Source organism: Rhinatrema bivittatum, chromosome 13, assembly GCF_901001135.1.
Source record: "Rhinatrema bivittatum chromosome 13, aRhiBiv1.1, whole genome shotgun sequence".
In the NCBI taxonomy this organism is placed as follows: domain Eukaryota; kingdom Metazoa; phylum Chordata; class Amphibia; order Gymnophiona; family Rhinatrematidae; genus Rhinatrema; species Rhinatrema bivittatum.
The window spans coordinates 41,289,703-41,315,198 of NC_042627.1; the positions used below are offsets into that span (position 1 = coordinate 41,289,703).

At 42.9% G+C, this 25,496-nt stretch overlaps 1 protein-coding gene across 1 annotated transcript in view; it reads right to left on the reverse strand.

The window, feature by feature from the left end:
* The window catches only part of LOC115075411 (neuronal acetylcholine receptor subunit alpha-7-like), a 147,833-nt gene that overhangs the window by 16,458 nt on the left and 105,879 nt on the right, over positions 1 to 25,496 (reverse strand). The window contains 4 exon segments of the mRNA XM_029575758.1: positions 3,905 to 3,991; positions 8,055 to 8,249; positions 8,875 to 9,042; positions 17,028 to 17,107. Of these exon segments, the coding sequence (XP_029431618.1) occupies positions 3,905 to 3,991; positions 8,055 to 8,249; positions 8,875 to 9,042; positions 17,028 to 17,107 (530 nt within the window).

Sequence of the window (25,496 nt, forward strand, 5' to 3'; positions counted from 1 at the left end):
GGGGTCAGGAGGCCCCCCCAAGCTGGCCAAAAGTTCTTTTTGGGGCCGAACGAGCCGTCCGGCGCGAACTCGCCGGGAATCACGTGGCGCCGCGTCACTCAGTACGTCGGCGTCACGTGATTCCCGGCGAGTTCACGCCGGACGGCTCGTTCGGCCCAAAAAGAACTTTGGCCAGCTTGGGGGGGCCTCCTGACCCCCTCAAGCTGGCCAAAAGTTCTTTTTGGGCCGAACGAGCCGTCCGGCGCGAACTTGCCGGGAATCACGTGATGTCAGCGTCACGTGATTCCCGGCTCGTTCGCGCCGGACGGCTCGTTCGGCCCAAAAAGAACTTTTGGCCAGCTTGGGGGGGCCTCCTGACCCCCTCAAGCTAGCCAAAAGTTCTTTTTGGGCCGAACGAGCCGTCCGGCGCGAACTTGCCGGGAATCACGTGACGTCGCGTCTGAGTGACGCGGCGCCACGTGATTCCCGGCTCGTTCGCGCCGGACGGCTCGTTCGGCCCAAAAAGAACTTTTGGCCAGCTTGGGGGGGCCTCCTGACCCCCCCAAGCTGGCCAAAAGTTCTTTTTGGGCCGAACGAGCCGTCCGGCGCGAACGAGCCGGGAATCACGTGACGCCGGCGTCACTCGACGTGCCGCCGACGTCACATGCTTCTCGCCAAGGATTGCAGAAATGGCGTCCTCACTCCTCGCTCCATCACCAGGGAGTTGTGGAAGTCGGGGGGGGGGGGGATTAAGGAGGGTGAGGGGGTTTATATTTTTATTTTGGCTCAACAATCGCGATTTCCCACATATCGAACATATCTATGTTCGATATGTGGGAAATCCGATCGTTTATATGTCGAATCAATTTTTTAAGTTAAAAAAAAATATGAGTTGCATTTTACTAATGCGGTCAATCCGAATGCACACCCCTAGTAGAAGACACCTTGGAGACAATTCAGGGAGCTTATAGCAATTTATGGGGAGGGAGAGAAATGCTGAAATGGAGGTGATATGAAGAGGGGGATACATGTTGCTGTTCCAAGAAGGGAAAAAGAAGGGAAGTGAGGAGGAGTAAATGCTTGAGAGGTTGGTGCAAGAAGGGTTTATTGTTGAGGAAGACAAATGTTTGGGGGAGATGGAGGTAGCACAAAAGGAGGTGTATGTTGGATGCTTGAAGGCACATGAGGAAGGGAAACTGTTGGGGAAAGCTTTAGAAGGAGAGGTAAATATGGTTTCCTCCTCCATATCCCTGATAGCAACAACACAAACTTGGACTGTCTAAACTGATAAAGAGAGCTGGGCATGGGGAGTACATGAAAAACCATATGAGAGGAAGGGAATGTGTGCAAGGACATAAGACCTGGGGAGGTGGGTGCAAAGAGCTATGGAAATGGAGTGGGGAATAAAAAAGAAATTGGGGGGGGGGGGGAGGAGGCCTGTGTGAAAGAAAGCCAGTGGTGATGATGGAGGTGAAGACAGCTAGAGATGGTGTTGGGGTAAGGATGGGGCAGAGGTTATGATGGAGCGTCGTGTGGTCAGAAAGAGAACCAGAGGTGGTGAAGTGGGAGGGAGGATGACAGAACCCGAACATGGTAAAAGTGAAGAATAGTGACAAAGAGCTGGAGGTGGTGATGGATGGAGGGAGTGATTAGGAGCAAGAGTTTGAGAGAGAGGTGGAAAAATTTGGTGGGTATAAGAGAGCCAGGAAAAGTAACGAGAGAGCTATGAGTGGGTAGAAAGGCAGAGAAGAGAGAAATGGAGAAAAAGATGAAAGGGAAAGTTCAATTATTGAAATAGATATATGGGAAGGAAGGGAAGAAGACAGGAGGAGAGAGAGAAGAATGTAAAATGAAAAGGAGACCCTAGCAAATAGCTTTGGATAAAACTGAAAAGAAAGACTAGAACCAACCTAGTTAGAAAATAAAATGCCCAGACAACAAAGGAAGAAAATATTTTATTTTCAGTTTTTAGAGCATAGAATATGTCAGGTCTGGGAATGTGCATTTCTTTGTGTTTTTTGCATTTTGCTCAGTGCAGAAGGATATGCATTCTGTTTCTTTTTCTCTGGCGCTGTACTGCATGCAGAGTCTGGTTTCTCAGGTTTCCATTTCACTTTTTGTCTGCATTGTTTCTCTTTAGATTTTGTGGTTCCATATTTTGTACTAGTCGCGTCCCTTAATCAAAAGTCACAATCAGCACGCAAACCAGAAAAACTTTTGATTAAAGTTAACATAAGTTTTAAAGACAGCACTTAAGAGTGTATATGTAATAATATGGGACTTTGATTACAAATTTGAGTGTTTTTTCTCTGGAGGTAGAGACCTTAGAGTTTCCCCCCCATGCATAACTATCCCTCTTTTTAAAAGAATTACTTGGAATGTAGTAGACACTAGTATATTTTTGTTTGGTTTAATTTTTTTACTAGCAAGTTGTGATTTTTTCACCTTTGTGAATAACAGTAATTACATCTAGGAAGTAATAAATGAGTAAGGCAAGCCTAGGATTATAGAAGAACTGCTCATAGGGAAGACCATGTCCCCGATTGATCATTGTGTTTTATGGAAATCTAATTGTTGTTTTATGGCTTGTATAATCCGATCTGATACAGGTCATGTAGTTATGGGCCACTTCAAATACTTTATGACAATATAATGCTGAATTATAAATGGTTATTGATGGAGTCATTGAATTAAATGATGTAATTCTTATTGCATGGTTTGTGAAATTTTATTTCTGGTATGGGTTTCACTGTTATAATCCATCTTGAACAGGTTTTCAACCCTCGGAAAGGGGGGCTGTAAATCTTAAATTAAAACAGATTTTAAAGATAAAGCAATCTGTCTGCCCTTAGTATTCATCCTGTTTAAGCTGTGATTCCTTCATATGAGGATGTGTTCACATGTTATCAGTAGTATCATTGTGTTCACCACAGCACAGAGCAGCGTTCAAGGTGACTAGAAAAATGTCTTCAGTCAGAACTTCTCCTCCTATATCTCCTACAACACTCCTATGTGACACACTTGGTCACACCCAAAGAAAGAAACTGTGTGGCCTCAAAAGCTCAGTAAAATATCTTTTTATTGTTCAAAAGTTAGGCTAATAAAAGTATCACAGCCTGCTAAAATTCCATTTAACAAAATTCCTTTATTGAAACAAAAAGGAATAGTAACTCTAAGGGACATCTAAGTTTCCCCTCCTTTTTGCTGATTTGGGCCAATAGCAACACTAATTTTAATATTCTGCTGATAGCGAGGTGCCATGGAAAGTAAAGGGTGGGCAATTTTCAAAGCAATCTAGCCGCATTGAAATGGATTGACATGCCTAGATTGCCCTGTCTGAAAACTGTCACAGCACACAAACATATTGCTGGATTGTGACACAGTGTTCCTGGGGACATGTTTAGATTGGGAAAGATAAATGATGCGCTTATTTGCCATTTTTAAGAAGTATGCATGCTATTTTACCCTTCTCCTCTGCTCACACAAAATAGCAGATGCAAAGCACACAGCACTTTTAGCACACATACTTTACACTAATTTTCAAAGAGGAATTACCTGGCTAATTTCTCTTTGAAAGTCAGCAAAAAATTACATCCACTCAAGGTACCCGTGTAGTTTACAATTATGGGGGCTATTTGAAAATTATTCCCTGAGCGGTTGAGTTTTCAGCTTTCCTGGGGATTATTTTGCTTGAAGTTTTGGAGGTTTTTTTCACCACTGGTTTCAGTTCAGCTTTCCCTATGAGAAGCATCCAAGCTTTTTTTTTTTTTCTTTTTTCATTTTTTTTTACTGCTGGTCAGTTTTAAAGTGCATCAACCCTTATAAAGAGAGGCAAAATTTAATTTGCTTTTGCAGCTCTGATCAAGAACCTTAAATTTTGTTTGTTTCTGTTTTGCTTAAAAAGATAAGTAAGCCCTTATATTACCTATTAAAGGCACAGAGTCCGACGTTGCTGGCATAATTTCTGCGACAAGAAGCATGAAGACAGTGAGAGATAATAACACCGTTATCCCTAAAATGTAAATAAAACAAATCAGGCAATTAGCATGGTAGCTGTTTTTTTCACATTACAAAATTAATGAAAGAAGACTAAAATAAATTCCCATGTCCCATTTGCTCCCCCTAAAAATGACAAAATCCTGATAATGGATACCAAATTATCAAGGCTACCGAAAACTTCCCAGAAAAAAAAGACATCACTGATAGTTTTGGTCCCCTGCAGAGAGCAGATGGAGTGGGTTGTAGCCATCTTTATCTCTCTCTTTTCCCCACGTTCCCTGTGCTATCCCTTCTTGCCAACAGGAGGAGTCAGCGAGCAGTGCTCCTTACCTTCTGCTGCTTCCTCCTCTGTCAAGTTGGAACTGCACAGGGTTGACTGGTATCATGTGACTATAGGGCCCCCACATGTTTCCAACTCCAGAAGGGAGCCATCAGAAATGGCAGCAGCAGAAGGCAAGAAGCACTACCCATCCATTACCTCTTGTCCAATGAAGGTGCTCCTGAGGGAGGAAGGCAAGTTGAATCCAGCGGGTGAGGTGGAAGAAGATGGTAATAGTAAGGGAGTGGAGAAAGAAGAAAAAGAGATATGCCCCGGAAGGGAAGGTGATGATGCCAGGAAGTGAATTGGAGGGAAGTGAAGGTGGTGATGTCAAGGGTGGGGAGGAGGGAAGGAAGGGATGATAGTCCTGCCAAGAGGTAGGAGGGAAGGTAGTAATGGCAGGAGTGGTGGGAAAGAAAATAAATTATGTTGCCAAGAGGGTAGGGAGGAAGAGAGAAGAGAAAGTGATGATGCCAGGGAAGAAAGGAAGGTGATACCAGGAGTGGGTAGGTGGTAGGGATGGTGATACCAGAAAGTGGGAGGAAGGTGATGATGCCAAGGACAGGGAGGGGGAGGAGGAAAGGGGAAGTGATGATGTTCTGAAACAACGTGAAACCAGTGCCAGGTCTGCTGGGAAACTTTCAATCTCAGTCTAGGACTGGGATTTAAACTTCCAATAATCCTTCTGTCACTTTTGATGAAGATTTCCATTAGAGCTTTGATGCATATGCTCCTCCACTAGAGATGTAATGTGCTATACTGCCTAAATATTCTACCAAAGACCTAGGAGGGCCAATATGAGTACAATGTTACATTTTAGGGAGATTGCCAAATAGCTGTAATAACATATGATGTGCCACCAAAAGCCCATTTAGCCCAGCATCGTGTTTCTGACAATGATCAATCCCTAAAAGAAGATTACATTTTTTGCTGTTCACTCTCTAGGACAAGTGATGGGTCTCCCTAAGTCCCCTGAATAATAACTATTTATGGACTTTTCTTCCATGATCTTGTCCAAGCCTTTTTAGTCCCAGCTATGCTATTTACCTTGACAACATCCTCCAACAGCGCATTCCACAGCTTGATTCGGCATTGTTAAAAAATATCTTCTCCAATTTGTTTTAAATCTGCTACCTGTTTAAAAGTGTCCCCTAGTGCTAGCATTATTTAAAAGGGTAACTAGCTGTTCTCTATTTACCTGTTCTACTCCCCTCAACATTTTCTAGACCTCAATCATATCCCCCACTCAGTCGTCTCTTCTTCCAGCTGAAGGGCCCTAACCTGTTTAGCTTCATAAGAGAGCTGTTCCAACCCATTAACCATTTTTCTTGCCCTTCTCTGTATCTTTTCTGGTTCTGTTTCATTCTTTTTGAGATGGGGTGACCAGAACTGCACACAACAATACTCAAGGTGCAGCTGCACCATTGATCTATACAGATGCATTATGAAATTCTCCATTTTTATTCTCCATTACTTTTCAAATCATTCCTAGCATTCTGTTTGCCTTTTTGGCTGCCGCCACACACTGAGCTGAGGATTTCAACATACTGACCACAATGACTCCAAGATCCTTTTCCTCGGTGGTTATGCCTAATGTGGAACCCATCATTGTGAATCTAAATTTAGGGTTATTTTCCCTATTTGCATCACTTTGCATCACTTTGTCCACATTAAATTTCATCTGCCATTTAGATGCCCAGTTCTCCAGACTCATAAAGTCCTTCTGAAGTTCCTCACAATCTGCCTATTCTTTAACTGCCCTGAATATTTTTGCATCATTAGCAAATTTAATCACATCACTCATCTCTCCCCTTTCTAAATCATTAATGAATCAGTTGAACAGCAATGGCCCCAGGAAAGATCCTTGGGGTACTCCACTCTTCACTTTTCTCCACTGGGAAAACTGACCATTAACGGCTACACTTTGTTTCTTTATTGAAGAGTCTCCTATAAAGGACTTTATATATCAATCAGCTCTCCTTCATCCATATGCTCGTTTACACCTTGAAAGAATTCTAATAGGTTAAAAAGATACAACATACCTTTCCTAAATCTGCATTGGCTCTTTCCCATTAAGCCATGTTTATCCATATGACCAGTAATTTCATTCTTAATTATAGCTTTGATAATTTAATATCACTCAATGGTCTATAGTTGCTGGGTCACCCCTGGAGCTCTTTCTGAAAATTGGCATTACATTTGCTATCCTCCAGCCCTCAGGAATAGAGGCAAATTACCAGCAGTAGGTCTGCAATGTATATTTGAGTTCCTTTAGAACTTTGGGATAAATACCATCAGGTCCCAGTGATTTGCTACTATTTAATTTACTCTAGCACTTATTCCAGATTCACACTGATTTGATTCAGTTACTCTGAGACATCATCTATGCCATTAGCTTTAGTAGTTTTATCATGGTTGCCTATTTTTCAGACAGATACAGAATGTTGTGATTATAATTGTAAACAAAAAAGCAGATATCTCTCCAGTAGAATAAAAAAATAAGTGCAAAACATGGTATATGAACAAAAAAAATGTAATCTATGTAAAAATATGTATTAGAAGAAATAAATCAAAAGAGAATAAAAAATAGAACACGGCATCAGAAGTGAATGGTGTTACACGGCGTATATCCACCACCTCTCGCCATGCATAATCAGTTTGAAACACCTGAAATTTCAGTCATTTGCTGGTTCTAATATCATACTCTTTTCTAAAACTACATTAAAGACTCTTCTCTAACAAATAACAAAACCAACATATATCACCCACCGCTAACGAGTAAACCCAAACTACTCAAAATGCCCAATATATCTATCTATCTATCTATCTATCTATCTCTCTATCTATCTATCTATCTATCTCTCTATCTATCTATATATCTTGCACGAAAGATGAACCTGAATATGTCCCTTTTTGTTAGCTCAGTAGAAGCTTAAGATGTCCGACTTGAGCCAATGTTTCGGCTGACCATGCCGCCTGCCTGAGGGGCAACATAAACAGGAGCAGGGTAATCAACAGCCCAAAAAAGGGGTCAATAATCTTGAAACATTCTAGGGCTATAAATCAGTATAAAGATAGTGAAGAAGATTGATCGTGCAAGATAAGACATTCCTTTTATATTTTGGGCATTTGGAGTGGTTCGGGTTTAGTTGTTAGCGGTGAATGATATATGTTTTTGTTATTTGTTAGAAAAAGAGTCTTTAGTGTAGTTTAGAAAAGAGTATAATATTAGAACCAGCAAATGACTGAAATTTCAGATGTTTGAAACTGATATCACTTGTGGCCCATTACATAGCGAGAGGAGGTGGATGTTCACTGTGTAACACTATTCACTTCTGATGCCATGTTCTTTGATTTATTTCTTCTAATACATATTTTTTACTTAGATTAAATTTTTTGTTCATATCCCATGATTATAATTGTATCATGTCTCCACTGTGGGCATATATATTGATGGATTATTCCAATCTAAACAATGAAGTATGAAAAAGACTGACCACATACTTCAAAAGTTATCTTAAGCTTCCAGGTATAACAATCAAAAGATTCTCATCCCTCAATATGGTAGATACATGAAGAACTTACACAAAACAGGCTTCTAACAATGTGCACAAGCCCCCGGCAATCTATGGACAATATAGGAAGTCCTCTGTAGTACATTCATAACTCATCCCCATAAGTTCCCAGGCAAAGTGGTACTTCCTACATATTCTGGGAACCTAAATATGAACTTGTATATTTTAAATAGTGTATTTACCAAGTGAGATTTTCTCTCCCGAGTCTGCAGGAAGCAGGAAAACTAGTAAGGCAAGTGCAGATATTAACACGCATGGGATGAGAAGGTTGAGTCCATAATAAAGAGTTCTACGCCTTATAGTCACCGTGAATGTCACATCTAAGTAAGGTTCTTTACAGCATTCATAAAAATTCTCACTTCTCTTCCCAGACACACCTGTTTAAAAAAAAAATGGGTTACAGCAAGAGACAAAAAATAAGACATACAAAAACAAATGCAATAATCATCAGAATATATGTTCGCAACTTGAGCAGTATTATTGTTCACTTTTATATTCATTTTTGCATATGTTTTAGACATCAGAAAGTCAGGAAACTAAGGAGCTGCCCAGCTAGATCCTCTGTGTGAAAATTGCACCCTTCAGAGTGATTGAAAGTAGATTCAACTGCAGCAAAGTGTGCAGTCTTGTGGGAAAAATGACTCAGGAGAGGAAAAATACCAACATACTTATTATAAAGTGTGCAGCCAACCCACAGAAATAGGAGGTACAAAGTTCTCAGGTACTTGTATCCGCATACATTGTAGCAATTTTCAGAGAGAAACTGCACAGGTAGTTTCCCTTTTAAAATTAGCTATAAAAAGTACACATGTACAAAGTACCCACAGACCTTACATCTATACAAGTTGCTCACTTACAATGCACTCTATTAACTACATGATTATCTAGCAAGTATCAAATATACAATATGATCCTGTTAATCTGCATTGGGTATTTTTTAATTACTATTAGATTCTGATATTTAGGTGTTGCGGACTAGCTAAATAAATGCAATAATCTTACCTACTAGATCCCATTCCCCATTGGAAATGTAACCAGATAGCACTGCACTTTGATTTTGCAAGTCCAAAGACCAGCCATCATAGGTCCAGGATCCAAACTTTAAATCACACTTCTGAATATCAAATGGAAACCAGCGCACATCAATGTAACATGTGCTCTTGAAAATGCCTAGAACAAAACCAAACTAGAATTATTAATATGTTCTTAGTTTTACACTACTACAATAAAAAATCATAGATGGTATTTACAAATGTACACTTTGCTATGCACAGAGTCTCTAATTTGCTTTTGACCACATAATTGTGGCAAACTGCCCTCCTGTGTTGCCACTGCTCAGATCTCTGCTCTGCTGCTCCGACCTCTCTGCTGACCCCATCCAGCAACTCTCTCTCCCTTCCACTGTCACACTGGGCTGCCTCCCTTCCGCCATGATGGAGTTAAGAAAGAGGTGTGAGAAACGACTAGAAAGAAGGGGAGAGATAAGATACTCGTGGAGACGTGAGGCTGGAGGAGATGGCAGGAGAAGTAGACAGGAGTGAGCAGAAGGTAGATGGAGAAAAGGACAATGTGGGAGGAAGAAGTGAAAAAGATAGATGGCATCAGTTAGAAGAGAGATCCTAGATTCCCCTCATGGGACACTCCTCAGATAAATGGAAACTCTGAGGCAGGGGCAATACCGGACATGATTCTTACAAATGTGGAAAGTGTTTCTAATGTGCGTGGCATACTAGTTCCAGTGATCATCAGACAGTATGTTTTAATATAAGAGCAATGGCAGAGGATGGTCACGCAAACTCAGGAGTACTGACATATAGAAACATAGAAACATAGAAATGACGGCAGAAGAAGACCGAATGGCCCATCCAGTCTGCCCAGCAAGCTCACACATTTTTTCTCTCATTCTTATCTGTTACTCTTAGCTCCTTGTTCTTTCCCTTCCACCCCCACCATTAATGTAGAGAGCAGTGATGGAGCTGCATGCAAGTGAAATATCTAGCTTGATTAGTTAGGGGTAGTAGGGGCAGTAACTGCCGCGATAAGCAAGCTACACCCATGCTTATTTGTTTTACCTAGACTATGTTGTACAGCTCTTGTTGGTTTTTTTTTACTTCTCCCCTGCTGTAGAAGCAGAGAGCCATGCTGGATATGCATTGAAAGTGAAGTATCAGGCACATTTGGTTTGGGGTAGTAACCGCCGTAACAAGCCAGCTACTCCTCGCTTTGTGATTGCGAATCCTTTTTTTCTTCACCCCTGTTGTTGAAGCTATGCAGGATATGCGTGAAGCATCAGTTTTTTTGTTTTTTGTTTTATTTTTCCCCCTGCCGTTGTTTGTTGTTTGTTTGTTTGTTAATTTTTTTTCCCCTGCCGTTGAAGCAGAGAGCTATGCTGGAAATGCGTGATGTATCAGTCTTTCTCCCATGCCGATGCAGCAGAGAACCATGCTGGATATGCATGGAAAGTGAAGTATCAGGCACATTTGGTTTGGGGTAGTAACCGCCGTAACAAGCCAGCTACTCCCCGCGTTTTGAGTGCGAACCCTTTTTCTTCTCCCTTGCCGTTGTAGCAGAGAGCTCTGCTGGATGTGTGAAGTATCAGTTATTCTTCTCCCCTGTCATTGAAGCAGAGAGCTATGCTGTATATGCATTGAAAGTGAAGTATCAGGCATATTTGGTTTGGGGTAGTAACCGCCGTAACAAGCCAGCTACTCCCCTCTTTGTGAGTGCAAATCCTTTTTTCCATTACCTCTTGCTGTTGAAGCTTAGAGCGATGTAGGAGTCACAGTAAGCATGTGTATGTTTATTTAATAAGGGTATTGTGTCAATAGCCATCATTCTGGCGAGTCACCCACTCTTCATTGGCGGCCTCTTGACTTTATGGATCCGCAGTGTTTATCCCACGCCCTTGAAGTCTTTCACAGTTCTGGTCTTCACCACTTCCTCCGGAAGGGCATTCCAGGCATCCACCACCCTCTCCGTGAAGAAATACTTCCTGACATTGGTTCTGAATCTTCCTCCCTGGAGCCTCAAATCATGACCCCTGGTTCTGCTGATTATTTTCCTACGGAAGAGGTTTGTCGTTGTTTTTGGATCATTAAAACCTTTCAAGTATCTGAAAGTCTGTATCATATCACCTCTGCTCCTCCTCTCCTCCAGGGTGTACATATTTAGATTCTTCAATCTCTCCTCGTACGTCATCCTATGAAGATCCTCCACCTTCCTGGTCGCCCTTCTCTGTACCGCTTCCATCTTGTCTTTGTCTTTTTGTAGATACGGTCTCCAGAACTGAACACAGTACTCCAGGTGAGGCCTCACCAAGGACCTGTACAAGGGAATAATCACTTCCCCTTTTCTTACTTGATATTCCTCTCTCTATGCAGCCAGCATTCTTCTGGCTTTTGCTATCGCCTTGTCGCATTGTTTTGCTGTCTTCACATCATTAGACACTATCACCCCAAGGTCCCTCTCCTGCTCCGTGCACATCAGCCTTTCCCCCCCCATCGAGTACAGTTCATTCGGATTTCCACTCCCCATATGCATGACTTTGCACTTCTTGGCATTGAATCTCAGCTGCCATATCTTCGACCCACTCTTCCAGTTTCCTTAGATCCCGTCTCATTCTCTCCACTCCTTCCGGCGTGTCCACTCTGTTGCAGATCTTAGTGTCATCCGCAAAAAGACAAACCTTACCTTCTATCCCGTCCGCAATGTCGCTCACAAAGATATTGAACAGGACCGGTCCCAACACCGATCCTTGCGGCACACCACTTAAAACCGCTCTCTCTTCAGAGAAGGCTCCATTTACCATCACACATTGTTTTCTGTCCGTCAACCAATTTGCAATCTAGGTCACCACCTCGGCACTCACTCCCAAGCTTCTCGTTTTATTCACCAGTCTCCTGTGCGGAACCGTATCAAAGCTTTGCTGAAATCCAAGTAGATGACATCTAGTGCTCTTCCTTGATCCAATTCCTTGGTTACCCAGTCAAAAAAGTCAATCAAATTTGTCTGACAGGATCTTCCCCTGGTGAATCCATGCTGCCTCTGGTCCATCAATTCTCCAGACTGTAGATAGTTCACTATTCTCTCTTTCAGCAGTGACTCCATTACTTTTCCCACCACCGAAGTGAGGCTAACCGGTCTGTAGTTGCCTGCCTCTTCCCTGTTCCCACTCTTGTGAAGCGGGACCACCACCGCTCTTCTCCAATCACTCGGCACCACCTCCCGTTTCTAGGGATCTATTGAACAGGTCACACAGCGGACCCGCCAGAACATCTCTGAGCTCCCTCAATATCCTTGGATGAATCCCATCAGGCCCCATGGCTTTGTCCACTTTCAGGTTCTTTAGTTCTTCCCACACATTTTCTACTGTAAAAGGATTTTCATCTATTCCCCTTCCCTCCAGTTTCTTGTTGTTTAGAGATGGTCCTTCTCCAGGGTCTTCTTTAGTGAACACAGAGCTGAAGTATTCGTTTAATATTTCTGCCATTTCTTCGTCTCTCTCTACACATTGATCATTACCACCTTTCAATTTCACTATACCACTTTGGACCTTTCTCTTTTCGCTGATGTATCTGAAAAATGTTTTGTCACCATTTTTTATCTCCTTGGCAATCCTCTCTTCCGCTTGACTCTTTGCCAACTTGATTAATTTCTTTGTCTCCCTCAGTTGATACAAATATTCTTCTTTGTGCTCCTGACTCTGTTAAAATGGGGGTGCTGGGGCAGATGAGAAAATCTTTGTGTAAAGGAATAGTGGGGTAAATTAAAAGAAGTTATAGTAAGGGCTACATATCTTTATATTAAGAAAGTACATAGAAATAAGTGAAAAATGGGATCAGAATTGTTTTCGAAGGAGGTGGATAAAAAAGCAAGGGATACCTGTAAAAGTTGAAAAAAGCAGGGATGTGCAAGTGTCTTTAATGGTTTTCTTGTTTTCTTTCATTTTCTTTTATTTTGTATTGGTTTTATTTGTTTATTTATTTAAGATATTTTTATGCCGCCATATAACTTATAGCTCTAAGTAAGCAGCTTACAAAAGATAAACACACATAATCAAACCACAAAAAGAGTGCAGACTATTTTACAATCAGTTGCACTAAAGCCAATACCTTGTTTAAAAAAGCCGCCATGGGCTCTCCTGAACTCTACCCCCATAATTTAATGTGCTTCCCTGAGAGCAAGAGCAATCCCCCACCCAACTGGTGCTACTTCTCCTAATGGCGCAACCGACTCAATATTTAGCCATACTGGTGCCCTTTTGACACTGGTCACATGGCAAAATGGCACCAGCACTGGATCAGTTGGCACCATTATGAGAAGCAGCAACAGAGAGGCCAGAGCAACTGGAGCTTGTTCCTGCCCCCAAGGGGTGCAACCCCAGCAGCATAGTAAGTCAAGGGGGAATCCAGAGGAGACGCTGGGGGGGAGGGGCAACAGGAGGTGAGAGAAAGTCCAGGTGGCTGATTTTAAAAAAATAGCTTTTATTTTTTTAAATGGAGGCACAAATGTAACAAAATGAAAGGCAAACATTTTGTTCAGGGTGGAAAAGATGCAAGTGGAATGAAAGATAAAGCTGTGGAGCAAGACCTTTTCAGGTATGTCAGCGAAAAGAGGAAATGCAGAGGTGGGATGGTAAGAGAAAAAGGAGGAAAGCGTAGATGACCAGGAAAAAAGCAGAAATGCTAAACTTGGCTCTCTGATCTTGCTTTGCTTTACAAACTGGAGTTGTTCCATGTAGCACTTGGCTCCCCTCAGCCCAGCCTGCAAACTAATCAAACCTGGTATCATGAGAGGGTACTGGGGTGTCCCCCCTCTTCTGATCCATTACGATCCTTTTGCCAGGAGGAGGAGAGCTGCACTACAAATCACATCTGCCTCCTCCACTGACCAGCTTCAATCTGAGGTTTGAACACACACAAGACCCCATTATCTCATCGGCCTTGCTGGGCCCACACAGTCACACCTCAGAGTGAAGGATGAAGATGCAGAATGAAACGCAGATCTCTTCCTGCTGGCCAGAAGAAAGGAGGAGGGGATTGTGTACAGGGTGGGGCGGGGGGGGGGGGGGGGAGCTTGATGGATGGGGAGGTGAGATAGGATCATGCATAGGTGGTAGTTAGGGTGAGAGAGAGAGTGTATGGAGTTTCAGTGAAAAGATCACACTGAGGGGGACAGAGGGTCATGCTGGGTATGGGGGTGAGAAAGAGGATTACACAGAGTGCAGGCAGCCAGGTAGAAGATAGTGTAAACAGTGGGAGAGGAGAGTAAGCTTCACAATCTTCCAAAGCTTCCAGAATGTGGCTGGCCCTTAAACTAGTGACCTTATCCAGTATCATGTGCTTTTTGTTAAAAGTGGTCTCACCTGTAACCACTGTAGTAAGACCAGCTTACAAATAAAGCAAAGGTTGTCAACAAGTCCATGATATAAGGGACTTGTTGACTGTTCCAGTCCTCATAGAAACATGACAGCAGAAAAAGATCACATGGCTCATCTAGTCTGCTCATCCTCATTTTACCAGGTTGCATGGAAGGTTCCATGGGAATAGAGATGCTTTGGAGAGGTTCTTAGGGTTCATCCCCCTACTAGGTGGGTCATTTGTTTAACCTCTAGGAGGAGACAGCAAAGTGCTGTGTTCCTCCAGGCTTCTGAAGAAGGAAAGAGTTTGTCATCTTTTTTTTTGGAAGCATGATCTGCTGTCTCGACTGGTTGAAGCAGATTCCATGAGGGATTCAGCTGCAGTCAGCTGCCCAAGAAAGTTGCTTTCTCAATCATTGGGCATAGGAGTCTTGTCCAGGAATCCACTGCACCAGCTAGGTACCTCTGCATTTTCTAAATGGGAGAAGAAGATTTCAAAGGTTTCTAGGGAAACAGAGGCCTATTGAGACCAAGGGAAGTCCAAGTTTTCCTGCAACTTATACTCAAAGGGGCGGATTTTAAAAGCCCTGCGCGCCGGTGCGCCTATTTTGCATAGGCCGCCGGTGCGCGCAGAGTCCCGGGACGCGCGTAAGTCCCGGGGCTTTCTAAAAGGGGTGGGGGGGGGGGCGTGTCGGGGGCGTTCCCGAAACGATGCGGCATTTCGGGGGCGTGCCGCGGCGTTTCAGGGGCGGCCCCGGGGCGTGGTGCCGGCCCGGGGGCGTGGTCGAGGCCTCTGGACCAGCCCCCGGGTCAGGTGACGGCATGCCAGCAGCCTGCTGGCGTGCGCAGATTTACGTCTGCTTTTAGCAGGCGTAAATCTGCCAACAAAGATAAGGGGGGGTTTAGATAGGGCCGGGGGGGGGGTGGGGTAGGTAGGGGAAGGGAGGGGAAGGTGGGGGGAGGGCGAAGGAAAGTTCCCTCCGAGGCCGCTCCGAAATCGGAGCGGCCTCGGAGGGTACAGGCAGCGTGCGCTGGGCTCGGCGCGCGCAGGTTGCACAAATGTGCACCCCCCTTGTGCGCGCCGACCCCGGATTTTATAAGATACGTGCGGCTACGCGCGTATCTTATAAAATCCAGCGTACTTTTGTTCGCGCCTGGTGCACGAACAAAAGTACGCGATCGCGCAATTTTTTAAAATCTACCCCAAAGTGTATAAGTTGCAGGAATCTGGATTTTGTGCTAAATACCTTTGAAACACTACACAGTGTATTTAGTATTTGCTTATATTTTTGTATTCCTTTACTTGATTTTTGTCTTCAGTAACATATAGAGTTTGGGGTAGATTTTAAAAAATTGCGCAATCGCGTACTTAAAACAGTGGTCTCTGTCCTTGCAGCTGTTTCTCCCTAGCCCAATCTAATGCATACGTTTCATTTTTAGAGCAGAAGAAAGTGCTGAGGGGCAGCTGCGGGGACAGGGAACACGGCTTTCTCGCTATTCTTGTACTGTCACGTTTGCACTTATTCAGTTCTGATGCTGCAGCACTGCTGACTCTTTCACTGTTCAGCAGCACCGAGGCCGGTGTGAGGCCAGGAGACTTTGCAGCCAATACTAGAGGTGAAAAGGTAGACTGACTCCCATCAGCTCTTCTATCCTCCATAGTCTTGCAGGATTGTTGGCATTTTAACTGACCTCTACAGGACCTGCTGTGAACTCCCTTGAGGTCCACAGACGATAGATGGGAAGCATTGGTTTATATACCTTTAGCATGTGAAGTGGATCAGATGGGTACGAGTTACTTAAGGACATTTATTGCCATCTTACAGTAAAAATATTGAAGAAACAGATAAAGTATAAGAAAACTAAATAACCCCTAGTAAATCTCAGGGCCTTATTACAAAAGGACTTTTCTCTATTTTGTGCCTATGAAATATTAAAGCAGGGTTGTTTACACTTTTGATGTTTGCTTTGCACACAGTCTTGGAATCTCACTGTGCTGAAAATGTAAAGGTAGTGCATGTGGTTAAACCTACGAAGCCACTACTAAGGCTTTCTGACTTTCTAATAAGATGGAAGGAGGTGATACTTTGGAAATCTGTAAGGATGATCAATGAGGGAAAGTGATGTCGTGGCCGTCGGTGGTGGGGAATGATATGGTTTAGAAAGTGACTGTCTTCCTACATGAGGACAGCATTCACACAACGACATTGAGCTGTTCCAAAGCAGGGATAGGCCACGTCGTCGGTCCTAGAGTACCACAACCAGGCTGGGTTTCAGGATATCCACAATAACTATGCTTGAGATAGATTTGCTGGCCCTGCCTTCATTGTATGCAAATTATGTCCCATGCATATGCACGGTAGATGTACTGAAAACCAGGACTGGAGCTGCCTACTAAAGCAATCTACCCAAACATTTTCAACGCCCTTTCTGCACGATACACTAGTGTTAAATGTCAAATGGCAGTTCACTCTGGCTTTGAACAAAAGTAAAACATGTTAGTAAAAAGGAATATAGAGCCCTAAATTCAAAAGCTAGGAACTGAACATCAACTCTAAGAGGCAAGGTGAAGATTTAATGATGAACTAAAAAGGAATGTGGTATAGTGTGCTGTGATGAGCAAACTTTTTATAATTTTTAACTAAGGTATAAATGATGATGCTGTTTCACATTCTTAATACCACATACTGATACCTATGTTGCTTGGAAGAAGTAAAACTAATTAAAACAATGTGGAACTGAATCAAGGAGAGTAGGGCAACTATCAAATTTTTCCACAATACAAATATAATCTTACCTGGTGGTAAATATTCACAGTATCCAGAGGAGTTCACTAAAACATTAGTATGAAATGAAGCATCAAATCGGTCATCAGCACTAGAATGAAAAATTCATTTTACTGTATTATACTGCACAATTTTCATGGCTATAGATCAATTATTTTATAGCATTTAAAGATTTTAAATGATTTGCTGAAACTGTTAACCTATTTGATTCTTTTCAGCTGCCCTTATCAAAATATGTTAGTACCATATAGCATTTCATGTGTGAAACCAAGCTATTCTAGCCAAAATGTCCTGGGCTAAATTCTTAACGCACGTGTAATCAGTTTTCTAAACATGTCGAAGTCAATATTCATAAGCCATTTAGATGGATACTGAAAAGTTGTCCATCTAAATGTCTAATCTGGCATATTTAAAGACTTATCTGGCTAAATCCTATCCCGGGTCCAGCGTTGGAGGTGCTGGGAGCGGGGTTGAGAGACCCTTGCTCCCGGCATGAAAAAATAAGGTATGGGGGGGCTAGCACCGATTATCATTCTTGCAAGCAGGTGGGTGGGAGGGAGCATTAAAAGGTTTAGGGGGTGGGATTGGGGGTGGAGTCAAGATGGCTTCATAGTCGGCTGCATAGTGAAAATGCTCCGGCATTATTCTCCTCTATTTTGAAAGTTTCTTGATTAATATGGCTCCTAAATGAAAGGGGAATCAGAGAACTTACCCCTCGACGTCCTCGCTACCCCTGGGGCAGAAGACCATTCCACAATGTGCCACCAAACCTTCAGAGGTGGGCTCGAGCGATCCGGCTGTTGGGCCAGTGGAGAGAGACCACGACCCGACTTCGGAACTATGCTCTCTCAGCCCGTTGGACCAGAGACTACCTCCTTCCGAGCGGGAAGTCTCGACACCTCACCTGATCGGAAGTCCCGACGAGGATATTTGTGCTGATTGTGCAGAAGGGGAAGTGTCGGGAGAGCAAGACGCTCAGATGCCTGAAGGATTCGAAGAGATTGCCGCTGGAGGCCCTGTGCTGGAAATTGAGGGGAATCGAGACAGCCGAAGTGGTAAGAACCTGACTTCCATTACCCCCATTAAACCCAGCGAAGTTACAAACGTAGAAAAACCGGAGGTAGTTACTTTAGAGGCTTTGTGGTCTCTAACATCAACCCTCGCAAAGTCTTTATCTGAATGTTCTACAATATCAGTGTCCTATCTTCCCAGATGCGTATGCTTAATGAAACGTTTGGGAAAGCTAAGCAAGAAGTAAAAGAAAATTTTCAAAAAATGGAAGAAGAAATAAAACAAGTCAAAACAGTTCAATCAACTATGGTGCAGAACTTTGGGGCTATAAATAGAAAACTTGAATATCTAGAGAATACAATGAGACATTTAGATCTAAGGATTTTGAACTTTCCCAGAGTGGTAGGAGAGTTACCTCGATTGACTATAAAAAGATACTTCACTGAAGTTTTGGATATTACCACTGAAAAAACTCCACCGTTGGACAAAGTATATTTCCTTCCTCTACATAAGTCTCAGCAAAGACAGATAATAACCTCAAATGTTCTAGAGAATTTGACGGAGTTTTTAGAGTCATCTGCTTATGAAGTTGCGGAGAGAACAACACTCCTAATCTCCTTTTTTAATGAAAAAGATCCGGGAGATATTATGCAGGCCTATTTTAAAAGAGCCAATAGAGGTTTTATGGGAGCTACTGTGAGAATATATCTTGACGTTACTAAGACTACATAACAGAGAAGAAAGGCATTTCTTGATTTAAAATCTGAGGTGCTAGCTTTGGGAGCGTCATTTTTCTTTGCGCTTCCCATGCAAATGCATCGTGAAATATAAAGAGGACACATATTTCTTTTACCAACAAGAACATCTAAAAAGCTTTGTAGAAGGGAAAAAAGCTTTTCAACAACTAAGTATTAATATAACTGATCCTTGAGAAATATATATGGTTTTGAGATGCCTTTATTAGAATATATTTCTTATTGAATTTCTCCTAAGTATGCAGTTACCCATCCCCCCTCCCTCCCCCCCCCCCCATTTTAGAGGTCTAATGGGTATCACATTTGGAGAATATATTACATGAAATTGTTTTCCTGAATTTATTTCATCTTTATGTAATGCCATATTGCTGTTTCAAAGTGGATACTTTGTAAGATTTTGTTGAAAAATTAATAAAGAGATAATTAAAAAAAAAAAAAGGTTTAGGGGGTGAGGAGAGAACGGCCCGATAGGGCCTTTATATGATGATTTGGGAGGGGAGCGAGGGGTGATTGGCCTGTTGGCCCTTTTATTTCTTTTCTTTTGCTTCCTTATGACAGCGCTACTTAGCCGAATATCTTTTAAAGCTATCCAGTTAAGTAACAAGTTATCCAGCCGTACAAAGCTGGATAACTTTAAACCTACTCGGAAGAAGATCTGAAGTTATCTGGCTAACTTAGCCAGATATAAGTGATATTTGGCTAAGTTTGCCGGATAACTCAATCCTTCCCTGGATTTATTTTTTATCCACCTAAATTATAGCCCCGCTTAAGTAGTTATCCAGCTATAATTTAGCTGGATAGAAGGTGGCTGAAAATGCCTATTTGTCATTTAGATGGATAACTTTTGAGTTATCTGTCTAAATTACTTTTCAATATGGATCTTCCAAAGTACTGACTGAGGAGGAACCAAGTTTCCTTTTTTTATTTTCTGTCTTTTCTAGTGTCCTGTTCTCCTTCTCTTCATTTCAGTTCTCTCTCCCTGCTTTCTTCCTTCCTATTTTTCCTGTCTTCCTTCCCTTCACCATTTCTCCTCTTTCTCCTGTGCTCTCTCCTCCATTCCTTTCCCTTATCTTCCTGGATATCCCCCCCTCCAATTCAGGTTTCTCTCCTGCCATCCTTGGTCCTCTCCCCTCCCCCACCCCTTTATCAAACCTCCTCCCCATCGCCACCGTTACTCTCCTTTCCTTCGTGCTTTCATCTCTTTCCCCTCCTTGCTCTACCCCCTCACATGCACACAAAACCACACATTCTTACTCCCCTCTTCTCTTGCTCTCTCCTCTCACTGCCTTGCTCTTCTCACTGCCTGTGTCAGTTGGTCAGTCTCTCTCTCTCTCTCTCCTTTATCCCCTTGGTCAGTGCAGTCACTGAGAGGACTGCAACACTAAGAGGGACCAACAGGAAAAGGCTTCATAACAGTGCAGCTGTTTCCCCTCCTCTCCTGCTGCTGATTGGCCACTGATTGGGGGGGGGGGGGGGGTGAGTAGATGCCTGCCTCGGCTACCATCCTAGTGCTTGCCCCTCTTCTTCTTCATACTCTCTAGTGAAAAAGATAGCCACAAACCATGGAGAAAAGGATGGATTTTAAGACCCAGAGATCCTGAGTGCTGTCCCGGAGCCCAGAGTTTGGGTGGAATCCAGAGAGTTCCCAGGGTATTGGCCATGCAGGGAGGAGAGGATGGGGGCGGCTCCATAGCCATGTAGGCTACAGTCACAATGCTGAATTTATCTGCTTTGCTTTCGCGCTGCTGAAGTCTGAGAATCAAGGCATCGCTGCCCACCAAATGAGTAAGGAAGATAGTGGATTCTGCTGGGGAATTCCTGGCAGGGGACGGGGAGAAGGGTTGAGAGAGACAAGTGTACTGCAAAGCAGGGAAAGGGAAATATTTCAGAACTTGCAAGGGAGGGGGAAGGGTTAAGGGGAGAGAGAAAAGCAGATGTTTCAGTGCAAGGGTGGAGGAGCGAGGGAGGGGAAGAATGTTGCAGAGCAGAGGGTGTGAGGAGGGAGATGTTTCAGAGCAGGTGGGGCGGATGTTGCAGGACAGAGTGTGGGGGGAAGATAGAGAGGGAGGTAGGGTTGCCAAATTTGTTCTGGACTGTACAGATTTTGAGGGTACTGTACAGAATAAAGAGGGAGTGCTAAAATATTCAGAAATGTTCTCATTTTAGCCCTTCAGCTGCAGCTTAGTATCTGATCCTCCCCTGCAATTATACAATACAGTGTGCACTTTGGTAGATATTCTATATTTAGGGGCTTTTGATTTTAGGCTTTAAGCGGTCCATTTTCAGCTGCTGTGCTGCTGAATATACCTGGCTATCCTAAATTTAGCTGGTTATGTCTGCAGGCATTGGTTAAACAGCTAATTCCAATAATATTTATCCAACTAAGCGGTAGCCACTGAACATAGCTGAATATTCAGCGGCTGCCACTTAACTGAACAAGTCCCTATTTAATCCAGCCTAAGTAGTGCTAAGTATTGGCCCCTCAGTTTTTTGGGTGCCTCATTATATTGGTTCAGTTGCCAATGAAACATCAACTCATCCATCTCATTTCCTTCCCATTTGGATTTAAATGAATGCCGACCCTATTGATCATAGTTCTGAAAATCCTTTGATTATATTTCAGCAGGCAGAAAAATTCTAACCACCTGGGTTACACAAAAGTGTGGGAGATATTTTCCCTGGTAGGCTAAAGCCAGGATTAAACAAAACTGCTGGGCTAATTAATAAATAAGGTCCTACCAGACGGTACCACCCTGATAATTGAGCTGACAACAACTTTTTCATTTAGTTATTCTTCCCAGATGCTCAGTATTTCAACATATGTGATGGTCAGCTAGGGTGAAATGGTGTTTCAAGAAGCCAATCATTTCACACATATTAGGCCTGCATATAAAGGGACAGAAGTATATTTTCAGAAGCTTTATTCAGGACCTACATCCATAAAAAGAGTTACACATATGATTGACTGAAGCACAACAACATGCATAAATTTGGCTGTATATAAGTGAGGCATTCAAAGGGGATATATGAATCTAGGTATGTACACTGAGAGCACAATTTACCAAATGGATTTACCTAGATAAATGGTAAAATGTATTTATTTATATAACTGAATTTATGAATCACCTATCAAACGTTTCCTAAGCGATGAACAAGTTTACATTCAAAATAGTTTTCAGTCACATTGGCTATTGAAAATTTCCCCCTTGATTTTAAAAAAGTAGGTGTGAATCTGGAATGCCAATAATAAGGTGCGTGCCGGCTCGGTGCAATGGATGCAGGCCGATACCCACGCCCACTGCGCCGTGCTTGGAGGGGGAGAATTGCGGCACACACTCACTGCCCATCGGCGACATCGTCACAGGAAGTGTGGTGGCATCGCCGCACGATGTCCACCCCAACATCGAGCGCATACGCAATGAAGTGTCGCAACACCGTCAAGGGAAAATGCGGCAGAAGGGCAAAGGGCCAGAACAGGGGAGGACACCCGATGACAACTGGAGGCCTTGGGGGTGGGGGCGGGGCAACAAGGACGGCCCGTTGGGCCATTTCAAACATGGAGGCCATCCCAGGGGGCGGAGGCATCAAGCATGGGGATGTATCAGGGCAGCACGCCCTGGCTCTTTTCTTTGGCTCCCTGTTCCCTGCGCTACTGCCTTCACCATGATCCTGGTAGGTTATCTTCCCCTTGAGGCCAATTTAAATTAGATCTATTCGGCCAAAAAAGAAAAGAGGAAGAGGGACATTTAAGCCCCTATTGGCAGCCATGCTGCGCAGCTGCAAAACAGAAAGCCCCAGCTCACCACCCAGCCCCATGGAGGGATCTCGACAGCGTAGCTCACTCAAAGAGAAATCATTGGGTCTGCTGCCATCCAAAAACCCCCGGGGGCACACGGGGCAAAGACGTCACAAGGCACCTCGTGGAAGAGTCAGACAAAGGTCCCATTTCCCTCCTAGGGGCCCACCAGCCAATTTGGAGCAATCCAGTGAACGGCCCACATCGGGACTCTATGATACTTTTGGATCCGCGTTGTGTGTGCTGTTTTCATGCCCTCCACCCCCTTAGCGACAAATGGTCACGGCTGCCTGGGTTATGGAAATTGTGCCATTATTTTAGCATAGATAAAGTTACTTGCATTTGTTTAGCCACATAACCTAATATTCAAATAATCTATATGGCTACCTTGCATTTAAAAATTGGGTTATTTTAAGAATGCTTGAAAGTACATGTATAATTTTGCATTTAGGTATAATGCTGAAAATTTACCCAGAAATTATTTGATTCCATTTCTGGTGCTTTAAATCTACTTGGCTATCTACTTACAATAAAGGCAGCAAGCAGCTACAGGCAAAAGGTGCTTGAATCTACTGCAACCCAGACCTTTTAATGGACTGGCAGTGGAAGGTTATTTTTCAAATTCATTTTGTCACAGTATTCTAATCAGATGTTTATCTGGGAGATACAGAAAGACAGGATGGCTGCTTTGAATATAGAATTCTGCTATCAATTGAATCACTATAAATGTGATAAAGTGACATTTCTCTGATATTAGTTCCCCAGCACAGCAAAAGTAAGACAAGATGCTTTTCTGTCTTTTGAAATATTTTACATAATTTCAGTACCTGTTCTTTGTAACTAAATTATTTTGTATAGCCCTGGTCTAAATCTGGAGACTATGTATACTAGGGATGTGCATTTGTTTGAAATGAATCTGAAAATGGGCTGAATGAGTCTGTTTTTAGTTCATTTCAAACAAACCACATTTACAAAAAATAAACAGTTTTATTCAAACTTGTTTTCAGCAAATATGGATAATATTTGCTGCAAATGAAATTGAATAAAAAAAATAAAAACACATAAAAGTGAAAATCGAAAAAAAATACCCTAAAAAACAAATGGACAAAACAAACAAGTTTTTTTGCCTCTGCACATCCCTAATACCTCTACTGCATAACTTCTACTATTGTTTATTGTGGGGTGAATTTTAAAAGTGACCCTCATGCTAAAAAGGCCAATATACCCGAGTATAATGGCCACGCGTGAGCAACCCATACTTTAAAAGCCACATATTACGCGCATATATGCGGTGCTTGAGCAAAAAAAAAAAAAAAAAACAGGGGGGGATGAGAAGGGGCAGAGTTGGAGCGAGTCAAGGGTGTCCTGGGGCAGGGCCATCAGATAGGCACATAAATCCGTATTTTAAATCCAGCATCCACAGCGCGTGGTGGGCTTTTAGTCATCCATGTTTACTTCTGCTCCTGACGAGGTACAAATCTTCATAAATCTCTGTATATGCCTAAAATGACTGGGTGAGGGGTCTGGGTAAACTGGGGCGGAGTGCAGGCTGAAGACCCAGAGGGGTCTGCATGACTTCGAGATGGACTGGGCAAACTGGTGGACTAATTGGTAAAACTGGGACTGGCCCACATGCTCATTTTAAAGTTACCGTCCCTGAGTAGATGGTTCTTCAGTTCAGGATATCACTTATTTAAATATACCTTTCAGTGAAAATGTTGAGAGAAAAGACCTCTAGGGGGAGTATTGCCCTGGATATATAAACCTGAGTTTCTGTGGTGTGTAAGATTTCTGTGATCAGAGAAGCTTTTCTGGATATATATCCCTTAAGACCTGTGGATCCTTCCATTCTGGCAGGGCCTCTTTTTTTCACAATGGAAGCTGGTGTGCCAAAAACTCGTTCTAGGTGCAGGTCCCTAGTATCTTGTCAAGAGTCCTGAGGAGGGTATCATGGCTAGTTAACAGAGCAATTTTCTGCCAGGAGCAATTTGTGGCTACAAGTAATACCTGGTTTTATCATGGGCGCAAGATGGTAGCTTTTCCTTTGCTTTGATTCCCAGAAATGCTGGAGCTCTCATGGCTGTGCTGCTATCATGTTTTGTTTATCCAAGACTGTCTGTCACCATTTCTGCAGTGAGGATCCTATGACTCGTCCATTCTGTACTGATTTACTGCTTTCACACCCCCCAAAAGAGAAAATCATGCAAGAAGGTGGAACCATTAACGATTGCTAGGGACCTTTCTTTTCAGTTGTTATTTTATTCTTCCTGGGGATTTATCAGTGGGTTTTTTTTGTTGTTGTTTTTACAACAAACAAAAATGGGAGTAAATCAGTGAGAAAAAAGTCTCATTTCTTTCCCCGGATTTTCTCCCATTCTCCCATTCTGATAAATTCCTGGGGAAAATAAAATTAAAATTTCCATTGTGAGCCCCAGGGTTGTGGGTTGGTGGGAGAAGAGGCATTCTAAGTTGAAGTTACGCTTTGGAGAGGCAGTTAGATGGTCACATAAGAAAGAACATAAGAAAATGCCATACTAGGTCAGACCAAGGGTCCATCAAGCCCAGCATCGTGTTTCCAACAGTGGCCAATCCAGGCCATAAGAACCTGGCAAGTACCCAAAAACTAAGTCTATTCCATGATACCATTGCTAATGGCAGTGGCTATTCTCTAAGTGAACTTAATAGCAGGTAATGGACTTCTCCTCCAAGAACTTATCCAATCCTTTTTTAAACACAGCTATACTAACTAGAGATGTGAATCGTGTGCCAGATCGTCTTAAGGATCAGGTTCGGCTGGGGGGGGGGGGGGGGGAAATCTGATCGTTAAGATATGTGAATTGGAATCGTTTCCGATTCCAATTCATATCGCTAATTTTTTTTTTAGGGAGGCCCGCGCAGCTAAAAAAAAACCCCCACTC